The following is a 25,165-nucleotide window of genomic DNA, read 5'->3' on the forward strand; positions in this document are numbered from 1 at the left end:
CTGTTCACCATAAGATGGAGACTGATTTTGGTTCTATTTTGTCTATTTCTGCCATTTCAACGGTTTACACCTCATTCTTCTTTGGTTGTAATCTGAACACTGTACTCTCTTGTGAAGGATTTATTGTCTACAGCTATCAAGTTTTCTTACTCATTTGTAACATTTTTCACCTGTATAGCTTATGCTTTATGAATGCATGGATACAACATCAATCACTGATTGGCTTCAGTGGTCATACTCTGCCCCGGGAAGTGAGGAGACCATCAGAGCAACCTGGATGCAGAACAGAGGAGCAATGTGATATCAGTAGGCGAGTACCTGTCCTATTTTTCTTAAACAATGCTGTGCCTGTTTTTAAAAGGAATCTGTCAGCAGGTTTTCGCTACCTAACCTGAGAGCAGCGTGTTGTTCTGTAGGCAAAGAGAACCTGAAACCATCGATGTATCACTCAGTTTACTGGGTGTAGCAGTTGTTACACAAATTTAGATTTAGCAGTGCAGCACAGCTGAAAAAGCTTCCCCCACCCACACCTGGCTTTATATATACAGTCTATAGACCCTGAGCTGCTTATCACAGGAGGGAGCGGAGTTGGACCAGGAGGCACGTGCTGCTGTAGTCCAGCAATGATAAGCAACTTGTGCTAAAACAATCATTTCAAGTAAACAACAGCACAGAGCTTGATACAAGAGGCATCGCTGAAATCCGTGTTTTAACTCCTACAGCATGCTGTCTTCAGATTACATGGCAAAAACCTGCTGACAGATTCCCTTTAAGAAAATAAAAAGGGCGGGAATATGGCAATCCATTAAAGCTGATCTGTATTTCTTCTAAAAAACACACAATTCCATCCAATGGCATAGACAGATGTTCTTGTACGAAGAGTCAAAGAACTGTTTGAGCTATTAAGGCCTAAACTACATTACCTTGAACCACAGTAATTTGCCCCTTTAATATCTCTGTGTAATGATTTCAACACTAATCCGGATTATGTTAATATGGTAGATGACTGTGGTTCAAGATCATGGGAGTTTCTGCCCTACTAGTGCTCATAGTGTTGTTAAATTGGTTGTCCACTTTTGGGGACAATTTTTTTTTTTAAATAAATGAATTTGTATTTGGCTAAACATCATTTTTGTAATTTGGGTTTCATTAAAAATTTGGCACCGTTTGCCTTTTAGAGCCTTCGTGTTGTGCTACCTATTGCTGGATGCAGAATGGGTTAAGTGAGAAAACTAATCCTAAGGCCGGGGTCAGACTTGCGAGAAACTCGCACGAGTCTCGCGTCTCCATACCCAGCACTGCCGCCGGCACTCGGGACTGGAGTGTGTGGCTGCATGTATTTCTATGCAGCTAAGCGCTCCGGTCCCGTGGGCCGGTGACGGTGCCGGGTATTGAGACGCGAGACTCGTGTGAGTTTCTCGCAAGTCTGACCCCGGCCTAATAGTTATAACGGGTCCATTGGGAGAGTGTTTAGCGCTTTTTTCCATTTTTTTTAGCTGCTGTCTGTTGAGAGGTGAGGTAAAACAAAGCGCCTGTAAAAGCAAAATGGTGCAAACTTTATAATGAAACTAAACAGCAAAAAAAATGATTTTTAGCACAAAATAAGTGCAATTAAGTAAAATAAAAAAAAATCCCCAAAGGAGGACAACTGCAATCCATGGTGCTGTTGTCTGCAGTGCCTCTATGTATGCTGGTGGCGCTAGTTTTTACATAAAATGTATACAGATGTCATTGCGTGAAGACTGAGTGGAAGGTATTAGGATAAGATACACAGTAAAAACTACAGATTGGAGGCAGAGCAACACACCATATAGAGGCAAGCACTCAGAAACTCCATGCAACCAAAGCAATGGAAAAAAATACAGACAGGAGAGACAAATGCTCGGTTTACCGAAACTTTTTTCTTGCAAGGACATTCTTCAATGTCACACTGTCCCGGCTAAGACACACAGGAGAAAAACGATGCAGAGGTGATGTCTACGCTTCAGTGAACAGTGAGTGAATAGAGAATTTGTCCACAGTTCTAATAAACTTTAAGGTTATTTCGTAAGACTATCTTGGTATTTTATTTATTATAGTTAAGGAATATTACTGCATTTCCTTAACCAAATGCAATTCCATCGGCCATATAATATTTGAATCCACAGTCCTAATTTATAGCATAAAAATGTATTAAACAGTCATCAAATTATAAGTCATGTCAATTTCCTGACAAACTGCATGTTGATTGCATAGTCACAGCCAAAAGTGTTGGCACCTTTGAAATGGTTCTAGAAAATTATTTCTCCAAAAAAAAAAAAAATTGCAATTACACATGTTTTCATAACACACGTTTACTTCCTTTGTGTGTATTGGAAAACATAAAAAAAAAAAAATTACAAAAGAAGATAAAATCGGACATAGTTTTACACAGTATCCTAAAAACAGGCTGGACAAATTTGTTGGCACCCTTTCAAAATTGTAGGTGAACAACTTTGTGTCAAGCATGTGATACTCGTTCAAACTCACCTATGGCAAGTAACAGGTGTGGGCAATATGAAAATCACACCTGAAACAAGATAAAAAGGGGAGAAGTTGACTCAATCCTTGCATTGTGAGTTTGACTGTGCCACACTAAGCATACAGATCAGAAAGAGAAGATAACTGTCTGAGGACTTGAGAACCAAAATTGTTGAACAATATCAACAATCTCAAGGTTACAAGTCCATCTCCAAAGATCTTGATGTTCCTTTGTCCATGGTGCGTAACATAATCAAGAAGTTTACAACCCATGGCACTATAGCTAATCTCCCTGAACGTGAATGAGAGAAAAACTGTTGAACGCAGTCTAGTACAGATGGTGGATAAGCAGCCCCAATCATATTCCCAAAGAATTCAAGCTGTCCTGCATTCTCAGGGTGCAACAGTGTCAGTGCGAACTATCCATTGACATTTGAATAAAATGAAACGCTATGGCAGGAGACTCACGAGGACCCCACGGCTGTCACAGATATAAAAAAGCAAGACTGCAGTTTGCCAAAATGTGCGTGCATAAGCCAAAATCTTTCTGAGAAAGTGTCTTTTAGACCTTAGACAAGAGAGACCAAGATAGAGCTTTTTGCTAAAGCCAATTATTCAGTTTACTGAAAAAGGAATGAGGCCTACAAAGAATACAGTACCTACAGTCAAATATGGTGGAGGCTCAAAAATGTTTTGGGGTTGTTTTGCTGCCTCTGGCACTGGCAGCCTTGACTGTGTGCAAAGCATCATGAAATCAGATTACCAAAGACTTTGGGTCGCAATGTAGTGCCCAGTGTCAGAAAGCTGGGTTTGAGTCCTAGATCAGGACAATGACCTTATACACTTCAAGAAGCACTAAATGGATGAAAACAAATTACTGGAGAGTTCTGAAGTGTCCAGCAATATGCCCGGATCTAAATGTCATTGAACACCTGTGGAGAGATCTTAAAATTGCTGTTTTGAGAAGGCACTCTTCAAATATGAGAGACCTGGAGCAGTTTGCAAAAGAAGAGTGATCCAAAATGCCAGTTGAGAGGTGGGAGAAGCTTGTTAATGGCTATAAGAAGCAATTGATTACAGTTATTTATTACAAAGGATGTGCAACCAAATATTAAGTTGAGAGTGCCAACAATTTTGTCAGGTCCATTTTGGGGGTTTTGTGTGAAATTTGTCCAATTTGCCTTTTTCTCTGTTTTTTTGTGCTGTTTCAATACAGATAAATGAAAAAAACATGTGTATAAAAAAAGTGTAATTGTATTTTTTTGGGAGAAATAATTCATTTTCTGGAATAATTTCAAGGGTGCCAACACTTTCAACCATGACTGTATGTCTGTATCGAGCACATAGGGTGAAGTCTTGGAAATTATTTAAAAAAAAAAAAAACACACCTTTCTAAGGGTTTTGTTATGCACAATCAGGGGGGTTCCGGCTCCATGAAACAATTTACAAACTGATTTCAGTAGTATAAATTAAAAAAGAAGAAATGCTGCCATTCTCCTGCTGATACTTCCATGGTCCACCACTAGTTTCTGTTAGCCGACACCAGTGATATTGTGTCTTCGCGAAATGTGACCTCTGCAACCACTAACTGGAAACAGCAGAGACAGCAGTGATCCCGGAAAGCCACCCTACAGTCAGTGATTGGCAGAAGCAGTCACCTATTAACGCATCGATCCATCACTGAGACTGATGGGAGATGAGGGAACCTTTGCCATGGGAGTGACAGAGGATTTCAAAGGTGAGTAATACAGCTTTTATTATTCTATACTATTGTAATCAGCTTGTAAAGATTATGCTATAGCTGTAAAAAACATTTTCAGGTGGTCTACACTTTATAAAACCCTTTTAAAGTGGTCTTACACAGTATTTAACCTGTTGAAGGTGGTCGTTAGATAACTAATGAGCCAACAGCTACTCCTCTGGACCTTCCCATACCCATGAAAGCTTCGGTTCAGCCAAACGTGAAAGTATTCTAAATAAAGAAAGTGGAAACAGCCATTGACAGACAACTTTGGTGGCAGATAAGAAGGTATTGGGTATATATCCTAAACTACAGACGCATTTAGCCATGTTTTTTGTCAGTCTGTATTTTGTTTATGGGATCTGAGACTCAAGGAAACCTGGCATGACCCCCAGTATTCTAGTTTATTAGTGCATTACGCAAACTGGTGAATGAATTCTGATAATATATTAGAGTTTTTATTTAGTTAATTCTATAATACTTTATATCATTTTTGGGGCTCAGAGGTGGCCATGTCCACTGGTCCTTCATATACACGATATTAATGGAACTCTCTGCCACAGGATGTTGTAATGGTTGATTCCCTACAAAGGTTCCAGGAGGGCCCAGATGTCTTTCTTGAGAAATCTAATATTACAGGTAATGGGCACTAGATTCTGTTTTGGGATCAATCCAAGGAACTAGTCTGATTGCCGTATGTGGGGTCGGAAAGGATTTTTTCCCTTATATATTAGTGACTGCTTTATAAGGTTTTTTGACTTCCTTCCTTATGGAGTGAACTCAATTGACTTAGGTCTATCTTCAACCTTAACTCCTATGAAACTATACCTAATCAGAATTGTGAATTGTCAGGTTACATTTCTATAACCATAGTATTTGATGTTACAATTAGCAAAATGGGTTAGTGAAACAGAAATAGAAGTATGTGAGTGTACTCTGGGTGTCAGAAGGTGGAGTGGTTGTCAGATCACTGTATCCATGTTGGAATAAAACCTAGAGTTACCTGAAAAGCATGGCAGCTGCCACAATTTTTACCTCTACTAAATGAAAGGGGTTTTACCATGAACAAAGTACATTTTAAATAATAGATCAAGGAACAATAATAATTTCCACAATTGGATGTGTTACATAAAATGTTCCTGTGCCGAGATAATCTTATAATTGTGCCCCTGTTGTATACTGTGTAATGGCTGTGTCTGACCGTGCAGGAATATGGTTTGATCATACTACAGCTCCTGGCAGGGGAGGAAGCAAAAGAAAGTATACAGACATTACTGCATGGGATCACAGCTGATTCTCTTTGTGAGAAAAAGCATTTCCTTACCTGTTTTAACAAAATGCTTTACCTCAAAGGAAGAATCAGATGTGATCCCCTACTGTAATGTCTGTATCCTCTTTTACTTCTTCCCCTACCCAGGAGCTGTAGTATGATCAGACCATGTCCCTGCACAGTTAGACGCAGCCATTACACAGTACACAGCAGGGGCACAATTATAAGATTGTCTCGGCACAAGAACATTTTTTTAACACACATCCAGTTGTGGAAATTATTATTATTATAAGACGTATTGATTAAAATCAACTTTGCTTGTGGGAAAAACCCCTTTAAGTATGAGGTCAGCCGGATTTATTGCTCGTATGCCAAAACATACAATGCAATAACTATCTACGCTGAAAAATAATACATTGATTACTGACATAGCTGTATCGAAATAAATACTACTTACGTTCTCATAATGCTTTTTAACAATGGGTTCATAAAAGCCGATGGCTTCTTTGTATTTATTTTCCTGCATGAACAAGACATGGGCCACATTCAGTTTCCATACATCATGTTCATTGCAAAACTCCACCGATTTCCGGAAGATTTTCTCCACCATTGGGTAATTTTCCAGGTTCCAGTAGATTTTTGCCTGGGCCATTAAAACAGGAATATACCTAGACAGAATGAAAAGTACAGATAACACTGAAAAAAATGGATTACAAAAAAGATAGATGGGATTTGAAGTATTCCAAAAATTGATACAGTAAACCAAAGTAACAATTGAGTTAAATCTGTCCTTGCTGCCCAAAAAGATTAGACACCCAGGTTGTTTCCATATATGATTTTATTACATAATTTCACACTGGTGAGCTTTCTTTCTTGACTTGTAGATGGCCTTTTATACACCTTTAACACCGCCCATGATCTAGTCACATATTGAGGTTTCCTAAAAAATTAGATATCGCGGTTCACCAACTCTTTCTTGGGCTATTTTTGGTGAGTACTAATCAATTCCAGAAACCTTCTACATGACCTGCCATTTTGGAAAAGATCAGACCCAGTCATCATATTTTGGCCCTTGTCATAGTCACTCAGATTCTAACGCCTGCCCATTTTTCATTCCACCAACACATCAAATTCTAGAATTAACTTGCTACCTAATCTATCCCATGTCTTGACAGGTCAATGGATGGATACATTGGGCAGCAAGATTGGTCTAACCACCAATACCTTAGCTAGTAGTCAAGCATACAAGGTGTGATAGGGAGCAGCCAGATACTGACAAATATTAGCGGCACATGGATTATACTGAAGTGGGAGGGTGGAGAATCATGGGTGGAGACGCATTTAGGCACTATTATGTATTTGTGAGATTCCTGCCAGGGTAGAATGAGACTGTAGGGGGTGTAATATGGAAGTGTAGGAATGGCCAATAAAGAAGGAATATTCAGTATTCATGAGGTTCATAGGAGGACTTGTCATTGGTAATCTATGGTACCATTATGTGTCTCCTCCGAAGCCTTATCACAATGGTGACCTTTGAGAGCATTACGAAGGGTTTATATAAATAGTGAAATAGTTTCTATGTATGTTTTAACACATGGGATAGTAAAATTCCTCATGGGACAAACCCTTTATGGTAACAATGTTATGAAATGATCTTACTTTTCTAGGGCTTCATCATATTCGCTCACAGCCTTTTTAACGGCTTCATCATCCCGGTTAAGTCTTGCTTCTTGTACCTTGATATTGTAAATAAATATTAAAAAAAATAAATAAACTTTAAAGAGATTCTATATATATATATATATATATATATATATATATATATATATATATATATATATATACACATACATATACACACACACACACATATATATACATACACAGATATAATTCCACATCAGGATTCATTTGTGTTGTGCCATATATATATATATATCACACCTCTTGCCATGTTAACCCTCAACACACACACTCCTCAACACACACTCCTTTCACCATCTCCACTCACTCTTTCACTCCACATACGACCCCTTCTCTCACTCCGTCTCTCATACTCACGCCGTCATCGCCGCTGCTCCACGATGACGGCGCCATCTTGACTATCGCGGAATTTCGCCGATCCAAAATGGCGTCACCGCAAGAACATGTCGCCGGCGAGGACGACATCGGGATCCAAAATGGCGTCGGCGAAATCTCGCGAGTTTTCGCCGACGCCATTTTGGATCCCAACGTCATCCTCGCCGGCGACATGTTCTTGCGGCGACGCCATCTTGACTATCGCGGGATTTCGCCGATCCAAAATGGCGTCGCCGCAAGAACATGTCGCCGGTGTGGAGGACGTCTGGATCCAGGATGGCGCCGGCGGAAGAAGATGTCGGGGATCGTGGATCAGCGGCGATGACGGCGTGAGTATGAGAGACGGAGTGAGAGAAAGGGTCGTATGTGGAGTGAAAGAGTGAGTGGACGTGAGTGGAGATGGTGAAAGGTGAGTAGAGTGTGTGTGTTGAGGGTTAACATGGAAAGAGGTGTGCGGTGACGTCACCGGTTACAACTGGACGGAAGTTGTTACAACCGGAAGTTGCTTAGGGCATTTATTATATAAAATGTATGAGTGTGTGTGTGTGTGTGTATGTATCAAGCCACGTACACTCCACAGAGCCCCGCCCACTCCGCATAGCCACAGGGACACCCGACAACAGTTGTGACACACAGCTTGGCCTCAAATACATGGCACACACAGCTCTGCTGCAGGGACCCTCTGATCTCATGTGTACGGGGTTACTATACTTCCCCCAGTGATGTGATATAAGACTCCTCCTCCCAAGCACGTGACTGGTCACATGGTCATGACATCATCACAGGTTCTTTAGCTGCCCAGGATCTCGCATCTACTGAGAGTTCAAGCAGGGAAGAGAGGAAAAAAGCCCAGAAACTCTCCGGACCCAGGATTGGATCTGCTGGCCTGGCAGGAAGGGAGGAAAGAAGAAACCCACCACACACAGGCGGAGCCCCCGCTGTCAGTCTGCACTGGAGAAGAGCAGCAATATGAACACCAACATCATGTACACAAGCAGGAATATGCGCAAACCCGTGCAGAAGGCGCAAGTCACCCCCATGCCCCGCTACGGGTCCCCGCATGCCTAATAAAGGCGGTGTGTGGCACCTACAGCCACGGGATTACATGCAAGTGTGCGGCCTGGGCACTCAGGGGTTAACGGGAACGACCTGAGAGCGGCAGAGGGCCACTGCTGGCATGGAGGGGATGGGGCAGTGCTGGCATGGAAAGGACTCTCCGGATCAAGTGTTTCTAATTGTATATGGAAGAGGAGTGTAAGGTGCAGCCGGAGGAGGCGACTATAAAGGAGAAAAGCTGTGCTGCAGAAAAATGCTGTGTATAAAGGAGGAGCGTGAGATGCAGGAGGAGGCTTTGTAAAAAGAAGGAGCATGAGGTGCAGGAGGAATAAGGCACCTTAACTGCCGCCGTTATTTGTTATAACTAACCACAGATAGTTACTATGCCGAGTTCTTCAGCTAATTTTCTCTAATGCCTCATAGTTAGAAAGATAGGTATGTTATCACACCAGTGATCAGCTCCTCTGGTCTTCCCTAAAACTACAGGCCCTGACTGATTATACTGTATGAGGCACTATATGGGACTAATTACACTGTATGGAGCACTATGTGGGGCTACTATATTGCATGAAGCACTATGTTGGGTTACTGTATTGCACTATGTGAGGCCATTATACTGTATGGGGATCTATGTGAGGCCATTATACTGTATGAAGCACTATGTGGGGCCATTATACAGTATGGAGCACTATGTGGGGCCATTACAATGCAAGGATCACTATGTGGGGCTATTATACTGTATAGAGCACTATATGGGGCCATTATACCGTATGGAAGGCAATGCAGGGACCCGTTATATGGTATTAAGGACTATATGGAGCCCATTATACTGTATGGAGCACTTTTTGTGGCCATTATACTGTATGAAGAGCTGTGTGGGGATTACAGTTGGAAAATCATACTATGATGGGGTCACCACACTTTACAGGAGAAATTGAGGGGGGAGGGTAGAGTAGGTTTATCATACCGCGTGTGTGGAGGGTACTGTGGAGGAATTCACTGTGGAGGTCTCATACTGTGTTTTGGGGCAATTTTATTTGCATCATACTTTATTATCTGCATTATACAAGGTTTTTTTATTCTCTGTTAATACAGATTTAAATTAGGCCATTGGGCATTATGCTTTTTATATGAAAAAGTTTATTGTTATATTTGACGATGAGGAAAAACGTCCTCAATTGCAGACATTTTTTATTTAAATAAATATAAAAGTTGGCCAGTGACTTTGTCTAAGCTTTCATTTTGGCCCTCTGTGTGTATTTGAGTTTGATATCCCTGATATCCCTGGTCTAATGTGTATGGGGGCACTGGTTGACTAATGGTTGAGAGAGATGTCATCGCATGTGTCCAATTTCGGACTTCATATCACATTGTTCTTGCGGAGATAAACCGCCAACCAACATGTCAATTGGCTGCTTTCTCAGAGAGAACACAGGAGAGCTCGGTCAAGTGATCTCTCTTGTTTATAGAGCCAAGGAGAGACAGGAGACAAAAGGGATCACCTAAGCGCTGCCATAAGGAAGGACTAGACAACTGGCTCTAGAAAGGTTTTATTTGGTTATAGGATTATGCGTTTCGGGTAGGTCCATTCCCTTCATCCTGTGTAGATAAACAGGAAGATACTCACGACCTTTGTAATGGTCGGAAGCAGTGTAGCAAGTACAAGGGAGTTGGTTAACTCATTTTTTACAAAAAAAAATGTACTCTAAAGCAAAGTCCGCCTCAGGTAAAAAAAAACAAAAAACAACAAGTTGAGGAGAAACACAGAAGAAATAAAAACAACTGATGAAAAGATACACTGGTATACAGTGATTTTGGTGCCAAAGATGTCTGAACGGTTTTATATTAAGTTTATGGTGCCGATTACGAATATGACCTTTTTTGCCAGAATAGTTCTAGTTTCTGACATATTCAATAGTTAAAGGGATTGTACAGTCAAAATCAATAAGTCTGCAGTCACTCTGTGTGACTGCAGACTTATGAATTGCCACAGTGCACACACTGTTAGGCGTCGGGTTCCTGTCGCTGCACAGCAGGAATCCCAAGCCTTGCATTCGGCGGTCTCTCATTCCTCTCCGGCCGCAGAGGAGGCTGCTCAGCAGACTCGTCGATCCCGTCGCTCTGCTCAGACCAGCTCTGTAGGTTTGGTTGCTGCTGCCACCTCTGGTCCAGCTATAGCAACGCATGCTGGTCAGCAGCGAGCTACTCCAGGGACCTCCTTTCGGTCCACTGAGCATGCCCGTGGGACGATCTCTCATTGAAGATCAGAGGTCACATGCTCAGGTCCTTCTCCTGCTCGGATTGGACCATCAGGAAGGTCCCGGAAGGACGCTGCTATAAAAGGTTCGCATGGCCGCTCGATCATGCGCTAGTATAGACTCAGTATGTTATTGGAATGTGTGATGATGGATGCATGTATCTGGTGAATGACTCATTATACAACCCTCTCCTTTGATACGCATGAGTTAGGGTATTTGAGTCAGTGCCAACAGGTGGCTATGCTTCTGCCACCATGCTCCTAGCATGATCACACTAGCGTCCGGTGGTTTCATCCTGTATAAGGCACGACTGTACCGCGCTAAGTCAGCACCCGCCAGTGCAGCGCCATGCGCAAGTTGTGCGCTGTTTAGTCCAAGCCTGGGCGATTAGTGGTGCATGCCAGAGAGGCGACGTGCACACTTGCGTGTTGTTTTCTAACCGCAATTGCGGCACCGAGCGCTGCTGGTTTAGAGGGACCCTTTCCCTTGTCTCTGGGGCAGGGTCTTGTGACCATATAGCAGTGCTTCCCCAGCCGAGTCCTGTGAAGTTAACAGGCTCTGGCTTTACTTCCAGTGACTCTGAAGTAACAGAGTTTGCCTCTATGCGCACCGGGTCAGTGGTTACCCGACGGTGTTCAGGTAGAACTCCGCCATTACTTAGCAGCAGTATACCATCTCTGCACGGTGGACCCCAGGCTGCGAACGCCCCTCTTTATCATTTTATTATTTGGTGCGTTCCGCCAGCCTAACACACACTGTGTGCTGCGGGTATTCACTGATTTTAGACCCTGGAACGGAGGTTATGTATGTCTTATACATACTCCGGGCCAGAGGGAGCGGCCTCGTTCCATACAAGGGTAATGGGATTTTTTTTAATTCAGCACCCTCAAAATACCCTAAATTCATTTAAAAAAAAAAACAAACCTTGGCACCGGAAACATTATTTTTGTAGACCTGTTAATGGACAAAAACCGCAATAATACAAATAATAAAACCAGTGTTATCACCATTATAAAACCATGATTATCACTAGATTATCGCGTATTCTCTATGCATTCATTAAGACCCTCAGGATACAATGGGGGATAATTTAAAGATCCAGAATGATTCCCTATCGATAGGTTTTTGCAATCTACAGAAATATGCTTGAAAATTAATAGCTGTAAACTGTCGGGATTTATTTGGTGTTCATGGAGAAAATTTCTAGACAAGCTGCGATTTGTTACTCCATTCCTAGTGTTGGATCTATGTTTGCTCATTCTGATATGAACAGGCTGAATGCTATGAACCTCTATAGTACAGGTTACATCTACATTAAATCAAATCAACTACATGGCACAGAACCTCAACTGCCGACACCTCACATCCTCAAAAGTAAAAATATTGTGACGGAGTATAAATTCAATACCCTGTAAAATAAACTTCCTTTGATGATCTGAAATAGAGCCATCCTGACATAAAAAAATAATCCACAGCCTCAACCCCCAACTGATGTACAATGTTTGAATAAAGTGAACTGACATCTAAGGAAAGAAATGCTAATTTGGGAGGGGGGGGGGGGGGGGAGTACAAGTTCGTTTAATACAAGTCACAAATATGGGAGGCTAGTCTCATTACATACTGCTGGAGAAATAACTTAGTATAATGAGACAAAAGCGTCAAGATTGATTTGACTCCTGAAATGATGGGATGCCCCGGGGGTTGGTTAGACTCTTATAGATTTGGGGGAAAAAATTAAAATAAGGCAATTGTTAATATTTGATATACAAATAATTCCTTTCTTTTTTATTCAAAATATTCTGGCTGATTACATTCCCTATTAACTCATTGTATTGTTTAAAATATTATGAGGAACGGTCATGCTTTAGTCTAATATACCATATTTTTCAGATACAAGACACACTTTTTTTTTCCTCAAAAATTTTGGGGGAAAATGGGGGTTCGTCTTATAGTCGGAATAAACTTACAAGTAGTGTGGCAGCAGCTGGAGTCGTGCGATTCTGCGGTGGTCCGACGCTGTAGGGCGATGATCACACTCCCTTCCCAAGCTGGTGCGGCAATATTCGGCGGTGCGCAATGGTGCGGGGATCCGCCGACACTTTCTGAAAGCCTGGAGCCCTCGCACTTCCATTGCTGTGATGGGTGGCCTCCGGGAAAATGGCTGCCGGAAGTGGCGCATGCGCAGATTGTCCTGAGATCTCAGTAGACGAGGTCCGATGGCCATTTTCCCGAAGGCCACTTTCCCAGAGGCCACCGCATCATAGCAGTAGGGATGTGTGGGGCTCCGTGCTTTCGCAAAATATCAGTTGAGCCCCCGCACCACTAAGCGCCGACGAACCTGCTGCACCAGCCTGGGATGGGATTTCCTGGAGGCCACCGCTTCACAGCAATGTATGTGCGGGCACTCCGGGCTTTCAGAAAATGTTGGCGGAGTCTTCTCCACTCAAGCACAGCAGAATCTGCCGCATCAGTCTGGGAAGGGAGTCATATCAACGCTGGACCACCGAACACCCCCACTGACCACACTCCACCTGCGCTACTGATTTCCACGGGAAGCTGAATTCGGACTGTAAGACGGACCCCCATTTGAATCATTAATTTTTTTTCCCCATTTTCCTTCTGAAAATTTGGGGTGCTTCTTATGGTCCGGTGCATCTTATAGTCCAACAAATACGGTAGTAGTTGGTGTCATTGAGTACCCTAAGTGCTTCCGTAAAATAAGAGGATTTGTTCATTAGAACTACTCCCCCTTTATCTGCATTATGTATGACAATTTGATCACTTAATTTAAGAGCTCTGAAGGCTGAATTCTGGGTTGGGGTCAAATTGTCCTTGCCATTGGTCTGAAGAAAAGATCTAAGTTCTTTAGGACTAAATGACGAAAAGAATCCAAATGACTCCCACGATGTTGCAAAGGATACAAATTGGAAGGTCCCCGTACATCAACATATTGGGCTTCATTTCTAGGGGAAATACATAATTCATCCTGACCAATCTCCTTTGAGATTGTTTATGGGACAATCTTGTTTATTGTACAGTCGGCTGAGATGCAGATACAGAAACAGAATATTTAGCTGCAGCAATGCGATCATGAACGAGGCATAATTAATGTCTGGTGTACGACACAATGAAAGAGAAGGAGTTAAACTGTGTACCTGTTTTGTTCGTTTTCTCAGTTGCTCCGTCAGCATCCCGGCCAGTTCGTCCAGCTTTAAGAAAGCCTAAAAAATATAATCAGGTTAAAAAAGAGCACTGTGTAAAATACATTAGAGGCCCTTATAGAAAGGCTGATGTATTTAAAGAGCAATGGCAAGGATAACACTACTGAAGGCTCTATTAGGGCTTACTGGAACACCCCCACGTTTCCTCAAAAATAACACAGGGTCTTTTCATTGCTTCGAAATACATATTTGGGCTCATTTTCAGGGAATGCCTTATTTTTTCAATGAACAACTATCCACATTTATTCTTGAACAAAAAAAAATCAACATTTATTCAAATATAATCATGTCATCACACACAGATCACATACTGTACATATGTATACATACACACACACACGTGTATATACACACACACACTGCATATACACATATACATTATATATATACATACACACTCATGGGTGAAAATTGTTGGCACCCTTGATATTGTTCAAGAAAATGAAGTATTAACAATTACACATGTTTATTTTCTTTATGTGTATTGGAAGAACATAAAAAAAAAAAAAAAAAAAAAGAGACAAAAGGCAAATTTGACATAATTTCACAAAAAATCTGTTCGTCATCTTCAGATTTCATGATGCCTTGCACACAGTCAAGTCAAGAGGTAGCACAACAACCCCAAAACATCTTTGAACCGCCATCATATTTGACTGTAGGTACTGTGGTCTTTTCTTTGTAGGCCTCATTCCGTTTTCGGTAAACCGTAGAACGATGTGCTTTACCAAAAAGCTCTATCTTGGTCTCTTCTGTCCATAATACGCTTTCCCAAAAGGATTTTGGCTTACTCAAGTACATTTTGGCAAACTGCAGTCTACTTTATTTATGTCTCTGTGTCAGCAGTGGGGTCATCCTGGATCTCCTGCCATAGCATTTCATTCATTCAAATGTTGATGGATAGTTCTCACTGACACTGATGCACCCTGAGCTTGTAGGGTAGCTTGAATTTCTTTAGAACTGGATTGGGGCTGCTTCCCCACCATCCGGACTATAATGTGTTGCAACCTTTCATGAATTTTTCCCTGCCGTCCACGTCCAGGGAGATTAGCTACAGTGCCATGGGTTGTAAACTTCTTGATTATGTTGCGCACCGTGGACAATCAAACATCAAGATCTCTGGGGATGGACTTGTAACCTTGAGATTGTTGATACTGTGTAACAATTTTGGTTCTCAAGTCCTCAGACAGATCTCTTCTCTTTGTGTTTGCCATGCTTAGCGTGGAACACACAGACACGTAATGCAAAGATTGAGTCAACTTCTCCACATTTTATCTGATTTCAGGTGTGATTTTCATATTGCCCACACCTGTTACGTGCCACAGGTGAGTTTGATTTAGCATCACATGCATTGTTCACCCACAATTTTGTAAAGGTAGCAACAATTCTGTCCAGCACATTTTAGGGGTTTTGTGTGAAATTATGTCCAGTTTGCCCTTTTTTGTGTTGTTCCAATACATACAAAGTAAATAATCATGTGTATAACAAAATGTGCAATTGCAATAATTTTCTGAAACAATTTCAAGGGTGCCAAAACTTTCAGCCATGACTATATATATACACACACACACGCATACACTGCACATACACATTTACACACACACACGTACAAACAAACACACACTGCATATATACATGTAAATACGTATAACACAAACAAAGCACAGAATTAAAAATGTGCAAAAATACCTTGCAGTAAGACATATAATAGTAGTCAGCAAGTGCTGAATAAAAGATGACAAATACAGGGTATTTAGTCAATACTTTTTTTGCAAAAAAATGTATGCCAAGCTGCTCCACCTCGTCAAGGTAACTCCTATTGAAGCAGTCCCTATCTAATATATTTAAAACCTGAACATGTGAACAGTGTCTAAATGAGCAGGATTAAGACAGGCGCTTATCAGTATGGGCTCATGGCGTGAGACAGCTCCTTTTGTGCATGTCACACAAGAGAAGGGTGGGATCTCTCAAATCATGCATATTTGAGACACCCCAGTTTTTTTCGTGCTTATGCATGATTTGATTTGCCTAAAATGCAAAGGAAATGTGTCATCTTTAACTTTAGGCCTTTTAGAGATCACGTCATCTTCAACAGTAATTACAGTAATTTTGACCAGGGGTTCTTAAACTTTTACATGCCACTGTATACACGCACACAAATACACATATACACTGCACATACGCATGTATATATAAACACACACAAACACTGTACATACAGATCATAGAATGTTAGAGTTGGAAGCTACCTCAAGGGTCATCGTGTCCAACCCACAAGATTCACTAAACCATCTCAGACAGAGGTCTGTATATACACAGACTGCACTTACCAGCCTATCCCCCCTCTAGTCTCCTGCAGTTAAAAGACCTTCATCTCACAACAGAGACACTAGGGTCTCCTAAGAGAGTGGGAGTCCTGCGAAATTGCCACCCCATCCCCTAACGCCAACCCTGCATACCAGCCTATCTTCCTCTAGACAACTAGCAGTTAAAGGACCTTTAATGACATCATGAAAACGCTGGGGGCCTCTAATAGACTGAGGGCCCTGGGCAACTGCCCAGTTTTTACCCCTAATGCTGGATCTCACTGTAACTAGTGCTTGTTTTTGGAGTAGAGCTTATATTTCAAGCATACGACAAAAAATCCTGTAAAATCATGCTAGGGCTTATTTTCGGGGAATCATGGTCGTAAAGGGAGTGATGTATGATAATACAGTAGGCTATAGCAGCAGGAAAGCATACAGTACCTCATCTGGGGCTGTTTGGCATGTTATCAGGGCATCCAAAAAATCATACAAATACTGAAATATATAAGAAATAAACAGATTTCAGAAGAAATTTCTTACATTTAGGTCGGGATTACACATGCGAGAAACACGGCCGAGTCTCACATGTTAGTACCTGGCACTCGGGAGCAGAGCGTGCGGCTCCATGTATTGCTATGCGGCAGCACTCTCTGATCGGAGTGCCGGCGGCAGTGCCGGGTATTAACATGCCAGACTCGGCCGTGTTTCTCGCATGCGTGATCCCGGCCTTATTCTAAGAATGAGCCAAGAGCAATCATATCTCACAAATCTTGACCACCGACCATTTAATGTGTATGCAAGTTATGCGAATTTAAATGCCCAATCCTTTCATTCTAGGTCACCTCCACAGGTGTCTCCTCCTTTCTTCCAATTGGAAACACATGAACGCTCAGCTAATTTTAACAGTTTTCTCAAAATTCCCATTTCTGCTATGAAATGAGAGAAATACAATTTACAAAGTACAGCAAATAGAAAAAACGTTTATACACAATAATTACTTACTGGAGTTAGAAATTTGTAGGTAAGATGAGCATTTTCTGCCAGCACATCTGCTGCAAGATCAAAATACTAAAAAAAGATAAACCATAATACTAAATTAATAGTTCCTTACTACGACAGGAAAGAATGACTTAGGCCGGTTTCACATTTGCGTTTCAGGGCGCAGCGACGGCCTGCGCACGGCCGTCGCTAAGCCCCGCCCCCTGCCGCGCCTCCGCTGGTAGCTCCGCCTATCGGCGCATGACGCTGCATGCGTCCCCTATCTTTATCACTGGGGACGCAGGCCGTGCGCAGTATGCGTTTGGCGGCGCATGCGTCCTTTTGACGGTGCGCCGAGCGCAACAAAATTGCAACAGGTTGCATTTGGCGCTGGTCGGTGCACCGTCAAAAGGACGCATGCGCCGCCAAACGCATACTGCGCACGGCCTGCGTCCCCAGTGATAAAGATAGGGGACGCAGGACGCATGCAGCTTCATGCGCCGATAGGAGGAGCTACCGGCGGAGGCTCGGCAGGGGGCGGGGCTTAGCGGCGGTCGTGCGCATGCCGTCGCTGCGCCCTGAAACACAAATGTGAAACCGGCCTTAAACTGTTCAATTTTGGGAAAATGAATGACACAATTTATTTTTATATGGCTAGCCAGAGGCTTTTGGAGCCCTGTCCTTGGGATCGGTGGAGTTACCAAAGATCAGACCCACAGAAATCCGCAATTAATCACCTATCCTTTGAATTGGTGATAAGATGTAATAGTTGTCCAACTTCTCATTTCATAAATGAATAGTACACGTGAAAATAATCAACTCAGCACTAAATCTCGTCAGAGAAATCAATTTATGTTCACTCCTTGACTGACCATTCATCCTCAGTCCATGGGCACAATCTGTAGGCAGTGAAGACTGATCGGCGCCTAACCTGAGATAGGAGATGACAGTTGCTAGCTTTAAAATTCTATGAAGAAGAGGAGAATGGAGGAGCTAGAGGCCGACACAGACATTCTGCTGCAAGTTCTCCATAGAACTTTATGAGCACTAACTGTCATCTCTAGTGATGAGCGACTGTGCTTAGCTAAGCTGTTATCCGAGCATGCTCAGGTGCTAACAGAGTGACTTCGGTGTGCTCAAATAATATGTTCCAGTCTCCGAGTCTGCAGAGATTGCCTAACAAACAGGCAATGCAGCTGTGAAACAGCGGGGACTCAAGCATATTTTTCCAAGCACCCTGAAGAAACTCTGTTGCACACGAGCATGCTGGGATAACACCTTATCCACGTACGTTCGCTCATCACTATTCATCTCCTATCTCAGTCATGAGAAAATCTATATTCGCTGAATACGGATTTTACTCTTGAATCGAGAAGTTTGAGAATGAGGCTATGTGCACACGTACCGGAACTCTCGCGGAAATTACCGCGAGAATTCCGGAATTCCATTCCGCGGGAAAATCGCATTTTAAATTCCCGCGGAGAAACTAGCATTTTGCAAGCGTAATTAGCTTGCAAAACGCTAGCGTTCTCCAAGCGATCTGTAGCATCACTTGGAGAACTGATTGACAGGTTGGTCACACTCGTCAGACATAGTGTTTGACAAGTGTGACCAACATTTTACTACTGAGGCCGCCTATGCGGCCTCAGTAGTAAAAGATAGAATGTAAAAAAAAAATAATTCTATTTTTTACAGGGATATGGTACCCAAAGCCCGGAGGACAGTCTCCTCTCCTCCGGACCGTGGGTACCATCCGCAATTGTTCTGCTTACTTTCCGCATGTTGTGCACAGCCACATGCGGGAAGGAAGCGGAACAATACATTCCTATGGGTGCGATTCCGCAAAATAATGAGCATGCTGCGTTTTTTACCGCGAAGCGATTCCGCTGCGGTAAAAACCGCAGCATTAGCACAGCATTGCGGAATCCCATAGGAATGCATGGGATGCTTATTTTTCGCGGCAAAATCATGCGGTTAAAACCACCGCGGAAACGCGAAAAAAACGCCACGTGTGAACTCAGCCTGAATGATCAGTCCTGGAGGAGAAAAAAACTGATTTCCCTAATGTTATATTTTACAAAGTTTCTTATTTTCACCTGCAGTATTGATTTATAAAAAATAAAATGACGATTGCACTTTAAATCAAGAGTCAGAAGAATAAATAAAATTTGGGAGTTTTACCCATTTTTAAATCTTTTTGATATCTAGCATTGAGGGGCCCAAGACTGTATTCCTAGGCCTATAAATCAAGTCAGGAAAACAATTCAGGCTAACATTCCACCAGAGACAGACTGATTTGTGGTCAGAGAGCGTGACGGCGTCGTGATTAAAATGCTCTGAATGTACCAAGAAGGGCACGGAAACAGTAACTTCTAGGATCCCCTACCTCATACTTGCAGTACAAAAGCAAGAGATTTCCAAATGTCTCCGGAGGGAAAGGATTTTGCTGCAACAAAAACTGCAGTTTCTCGAATCCGTCAGTGGGATTGGCCTCCATGTTCATCAATGCTTGATTGTGAAGAGTGACGGGGTCAAGTTCCTGTGAAAATCAGATAATAATCTGAGCAAACACGAGTTAAAAAGGTACAAATAATTGTCGTAATAAACTATCCTCGCTGCATTTAGGAATACTACCTTTTTAATTCAAATGTGATAAAATATTGCAACATTCTGGGAAACCTTGATGAGCTGCAATTCACAACACAACCACTGGATGGCCACAAATAAACGCATATAGTATAGCCCAAGGGACGGGGCGCACAACCTGTGGCCCCTAACAAAAGCCATAGGTGTTTGTTACTTTTTCCTGATTAGGGAATATTTACACAGGTCTTTTATGAGGATTTTTCCTAAAAAGTAAAAAAAATGCTTCCTATTGATTTTAGTGTTAAATCCGCAAAAGAACGTGAAACAAACAGCATTATGTGAACCACAGGAGCTTTTTCCCATTAGAATCTGTAATGCCTGCTACAGCGCAGTAGAGCACAACCTCCACCAGGGGGTGGGGTGAAGGAAAATAGGTACACTCACAGTGAAACCACAGAGCAGCAGGCAGGAGCCACTAGGTGGCGGAAGAGTAGTCAGAAAAGCCGGGTCAGCAACAGAGAGGGAACGAAGTACCAGAGGTCACAGCAATACACCTGGTCAGAAACAAGCCAAAGAAGTCAGCTCCGGTCGGGAGCAGGAAAGCCAGAGACGGAAGACAGTCAAACAGATCAGAGGAAAAGCGGAGTAAAATACCAAGAGGTCACAACACAGAGAGCGAGTACTACGATGAGTAAAGTCACAGGGGAAAACAGGAACGGGGCCTAGGTAAACGGGCAGAGGACAAATCAAGGTATAAAGGGGTCAGCTGCTCAAGCCAGAGACAGGAACTATAACTGACGCTGCTAGCAGGTAACAGTGGACTGAAATAGCCAGACAGATACCAAAACGAGTCAGGGAAGATTAACCCCCGCATGACCATCCCGGGGAGAAAATAGTCAGAAACAAACCCCAGAATGGATAATGACAGAATCAATCGGAAGCTTTTTATGAGAATTTCGGTGCAGGATCTATTTCTAAATCCTTGTAAAAAACAACTCTGTGTGAACGTACCATGAGCGTGCTGATCGGTTCAGTAAGGACCCCTGGAAGTAGAATTTCCGCCTATCAAACATTTATGGCATATACTTTTGATATACAGTAAATGTCACCGAAGGTAATACCCCCATTATTTTAACAGTGGCCTTTGGGATTGGTTCAGTATGACAATGTGGCCCTTGGACTATAAAATCGACATAAGCATTAAACCTATTGTGCCTAAAGCTGAGCTTCATAGGAGATTTTTGCCTTTATTACACACTGCAATACTACAGACTGCAGGCTCTAAGCAAAAATGTAAAAAAAATTAACAATTTTTTTAAAAATATATAAACCCCTCTTCCTCAATAAAAGATATAAAAGTTTAATTCACTGCCTTATTCCCCAAGCGAAAAATAACAAAATGTCTAAATAAAAAATTGTGCATATTTGCTATCGTTGTGTGTGTAACTGTCCAAAAGTTTAAAAATACCAAAATATTTATTCCTTATGGTAAACACAGAATTGAAAAATGTAAATATCAAAACGGCAGAATAGCAGATTTTGGTCATTTGTAGACTCCACAAAAAAAATGTAATAAAAAGGGATTAGAAATTTATATTGACCCCAAAATGGTACCAATGTTAAAACTCCTGCAAAAAATTAACATTTTTTTAAAGTAGTTAAATTGATATTCTCATGTTAGGAAATTGATAAAATCAGTTCGGCAGTATGAAAATAAGAAAGTCTGCAATTGACTTGCTTTTTTCTATCCACTGTCGTTCTCCTGCTATGTGATCTTTTGTCTCTCACTGCTTATAGCTTGTTGCCTAAGGGACCCGTCACCCCTGCTGTCTAGGAGCAGTGGCTGAGCATGAGCAATAGCTGCATTCAAGGTGGATATCTCAGCCCATTAATTTCTACAAAGAGGATCTATAGTACTGCTCACCTCCCTCTCAGTGTAAAATTTTCCCGATGAGCTGCTGTGCGGTGCACTTGTTCAAAGACACTGTTATTGCTATATATATATATATAAATACACTGACAGTGCACTCGTTCTATAGTCTACATGGTCATCTCCCTCTATATATATATATCTATCTATAAATATATATGGAAATAGAAAGAGAGAGCGCTAGAAAGAGAGATTGAAAGAGAGAAATAGAAAGAAAGAGAGAGCCATGTAGACTATAGAACAAGCGCACTATCAGTCACAGTAGCATGTCGAGAGAGAGAGAACCAGGTAAGACTACAGAACAAGCGCACTGTCAGTCACAGAAGCATGTTGAGAGAGAGAGAACCTGGTAGACTATAGAACAAGTGCACTGTCAGTCACAGTAGCATGTCCAGGTCAGCGGTAAGCCAAATTGCTACCCACGGTGGGGCATCCACCCCAGGCAAGGAGTTAGTCAGAAGGCTGGGGAGAGGTGCCCTTCTGAAGTCATGGTGGAGACTAATATTAACATCTGGAACTTTAACTTTACCTCACAGTGAACGTCGTAAAACAAAATTTAACATGCAATGGGAATATTTTTTATTTTATTTTTTATATATCAATTACATCTCATTTGGTTTTCCCCCCCATTTCTGGTAGATACGGCAAATGATTAGTTCAATTGAAAACTACAGCTGGTCCTGCAAAAATAACCCAAAAAAACAAGCCATCATATGTAAATAAAAAAGTTATGGATCTTGAAAGGAGAGGAGAAAAAAAAAAAAAAAAAAAAGCGAAAAAACAAGACATAACTGTCTCCAAGGGGTTATGGATCCAGAACCTTAAATTATAGGATTATAACTGGTAATTAATAATCCTTTAGGGAATTATTGCTATATCAATCATCAATATATAATTAAATTAGGAATCACTCCCTTGATAAGCTGGAGATCTCATTTCCCCATAACTCAAGATAGGGAATTGATATCCTTACCAATTTCCATTCTGTAACTTTGCACTGAGCGTAGATCACTTTTACACTCATCAGCCTTCTACTACTATTACTATGCCTTCCATCGTGTCTGTTCTATTACCAACCAATATTTGTGTGGCAAGTATTGGGACAGAATGCATGCTGTGTTGTGGCTTGGAATAGATTTTTTTCATGGCTGTAAAGGTGTGGGCTCCGTTCATGAAGCTGTCAGTAGAGTGGCATCTATTACATAATGACCACAACTTTACCTCTTCTGATCGTGGAGGCATGTCTGTCAGAGCTTCTTGAGCTGCTTCATCTGCAAGGAGAAATGTAACAGGACATAGTGAGGAAACATTTACTGCCGTATGGTAGTTCATATACCGTACATACTCATGTATAAGCCGAGATTTTCAGCCCATTTTTTTGGTCTGAAAGTCCCCCTCTTGGGTTATGCACGAGTCATATACCGGGGGCGGGGGGGGGTCAGCGGGGGAGGGGGATCAGGGGTGTCAGAGATCATACTCACCCCCTCCTGGCTCTTCTCTGCAGCCCCCCTGCTTGCTCCATGTTCTCAGCACCCCTGCTCTTCCTGTGTTATGAATGGGTCACCAAGGAGGATGGTAGGAACAGGCTAAGCCACCAGAAGACCAGAGAGGTTGATAACTAAGCGGATTGCAGACCCCTGATCCTATCCACACAACTAGCAGTAGCCGTGGAGCGTACCTACGATGCCCTAGACGCCTCGGCACAGCCGGAGAGCTAACTAAGCCTAAAGCAAGAAAGGTGAAATCTAAACTGCCTCGGAGCAGACCCCAAAGGAATAGATAGCCCCCAAACATATATTGTTGGTGAGACAAGATGAAACACAAACGCAGGCAGAAAAATAAGACTGAGCAAATGATGGGGCCCAAACTGACTAGATAGGATAGGAAAGGAAAGACACTGCCTGCAATCATGCAAAAAACCCTGAAAAATCCAACACATCTGATGTACACAAAAACACTGAAGTCACACGACTTCGCCCACCACTATATCAGCACTCTGGTATTAACTGGAAGCAAGGCAAAAGAGACCAATATAACAGGGGACTGAACAAACTGACACAAGCAGTAACATATGGAGCGGTGGTCCAGCACAGCCCCCAGCAAGAGCAAGCTGAACCCTGGAGGGCATGAGGGGAATGACCCACAGAGGAAAAGGGCTAGTGTAAGGCCATGTGGTAACCTTGATGAAGTCACCGCCGGTCACTGAGGCTGCACTCGCAGCATTTCAGTCATTCTTGGCACCGTCTAGGTTGAAAACTGTTTTTTTCCCCAGACATGGATTACGGCGTGGGACAGAACTATGGACAGGTGAGGGATATTGTTGTTTTTATGATTGTTTTATTACAGGAAAACAAGGTCTTCGGTGGAATTAGGCTTTAGGTGAGTATAACTGTGTTTGTTATTTTTACATAAAAAAGTAAAAGTGTGTTATTAGCGGCAGCACGTATCGGATGATGGGCGCAGTTGTCCCATCAGCTGACAACAGTGACCGGAGGTAAACTTTATACCTCCGATCACAGCTGTGGGCTCACGCTGTCTTTTGACAGCGTGGGAACTGCGTTTCTCTGACCGTCAGGGATGATTTCACTGCCGAACAGAAGCAGTGTTTGCCGCGCTGTCATGCATATGATAGCATGGCATGCATATGACAGCATTTTCAAACACTGGATGCTCGGGGCCCCCCATTCAAGTGAATGGGGTTCGGGTACTGTTCTGCTGAACCCGCTGGACCCGAACATCCAGGTGTCCACCTAACTCTAATTATAACAATAGATACCCAAGCTGCTGCAATGCCCTACACATGGGGTAAGCAACATAGCTAATACCCCTTTAAGTCAGGGTGCACAAATGGATTAAAGGGGTTGTCCTGTCCATATTGATAAGTTATATGTTTTACATACCCGCGGCCAGTGAGTCTTGCTTCCATACTTTTGTATGGAATGAGGCCGCGCCCTCTAGTCGGCCGCATCACTAGACAGGATGCGGCCTCCCACAATACAAGTGTATGGAGCGAGGCCACAACCACTAGAGACGGGCCATGGCTGGGAGTATGTATAACTTGCACATACCCTCCGGTCCCCGGTTAGAAACCGGAAAATCTCCGTAGGGCACAGTGCAAGCACTGGGGGGATTTATAAGTCTGCAGTCACACAGAGTGACTGCAGATCTATTGATTTGGACTGAACAACCCCTTTAAGGACATCTTTCAGGAACATTAGCCTCATAAGAGGTACTTAAATTGAAG

The 25,165-nt window shown here is 42.4% G+C and overlaps 1 protein-coding gene across 2 annotated transcripts in view; it reads right to left on the reverse strand.

The window, feature by feature from the left end:
• Positions 1-25,165, reverse strand: part of LOC141084723 (intraflagellar transport protein 70A) — a 67,046-nt gene that overhangs the window by 17,796 nt on the left and 24,085 nt on the right. Inside the window, exons 8-15 of one of the 2 annotated variants that reach the window (XM_073569596.1) lie at positions 23,143-23,192; positions 19,792-19,944; positions 17,430-17,495; positions 16,869-16,922; positions 14,059-14,124; positions 7,170-7,246; positions 5,968-6,178; positions 1,892-1,939 (exon numbers count right to left, since the gene is read on the reverse strand). In XM_073569596.1, coding sequence (XP_073425697.1) covers positions 1,892-1,939; positions 5,968-6,178; positions 7,170-7,246; positions 14,059-14,124; positions 16,869-16,922; positions 17,430-17,495; positions 19,792-19,944; positions 23,143-23,192 — 725 coding nt within the window. The remainder of the gene's footprint in view (positions 1-1,891; positions 1,940-5,967; positions 6,179-7,169; positions 7,247-14,058; positions 14,125-16,868; positions 16,923-17,429; positions 17,496-19,791; positions 19,945-23,142; positions 23,193-25,165) is intronic. The other variant, XM_073569598.1, reaches the window with a different exon arrangement.

Source organism: Dendrobates tinctorius, unplaced genomic scaffold (assembly GCF_039654945.1).
Source record: "Dendrobates tinctorius isolate UK_male_01 unplaced genomic scaffold, ASM3965494v1 ptg000005l, whole genome shotgun sequence".
In the NCBI taxonomy this organism is placed as follows: Eukaryota; Metazoa; Chordata; class Amphibia; order Anura; family Dendrobatidae; genus Dendrobates; species Dendrobates tinctorius.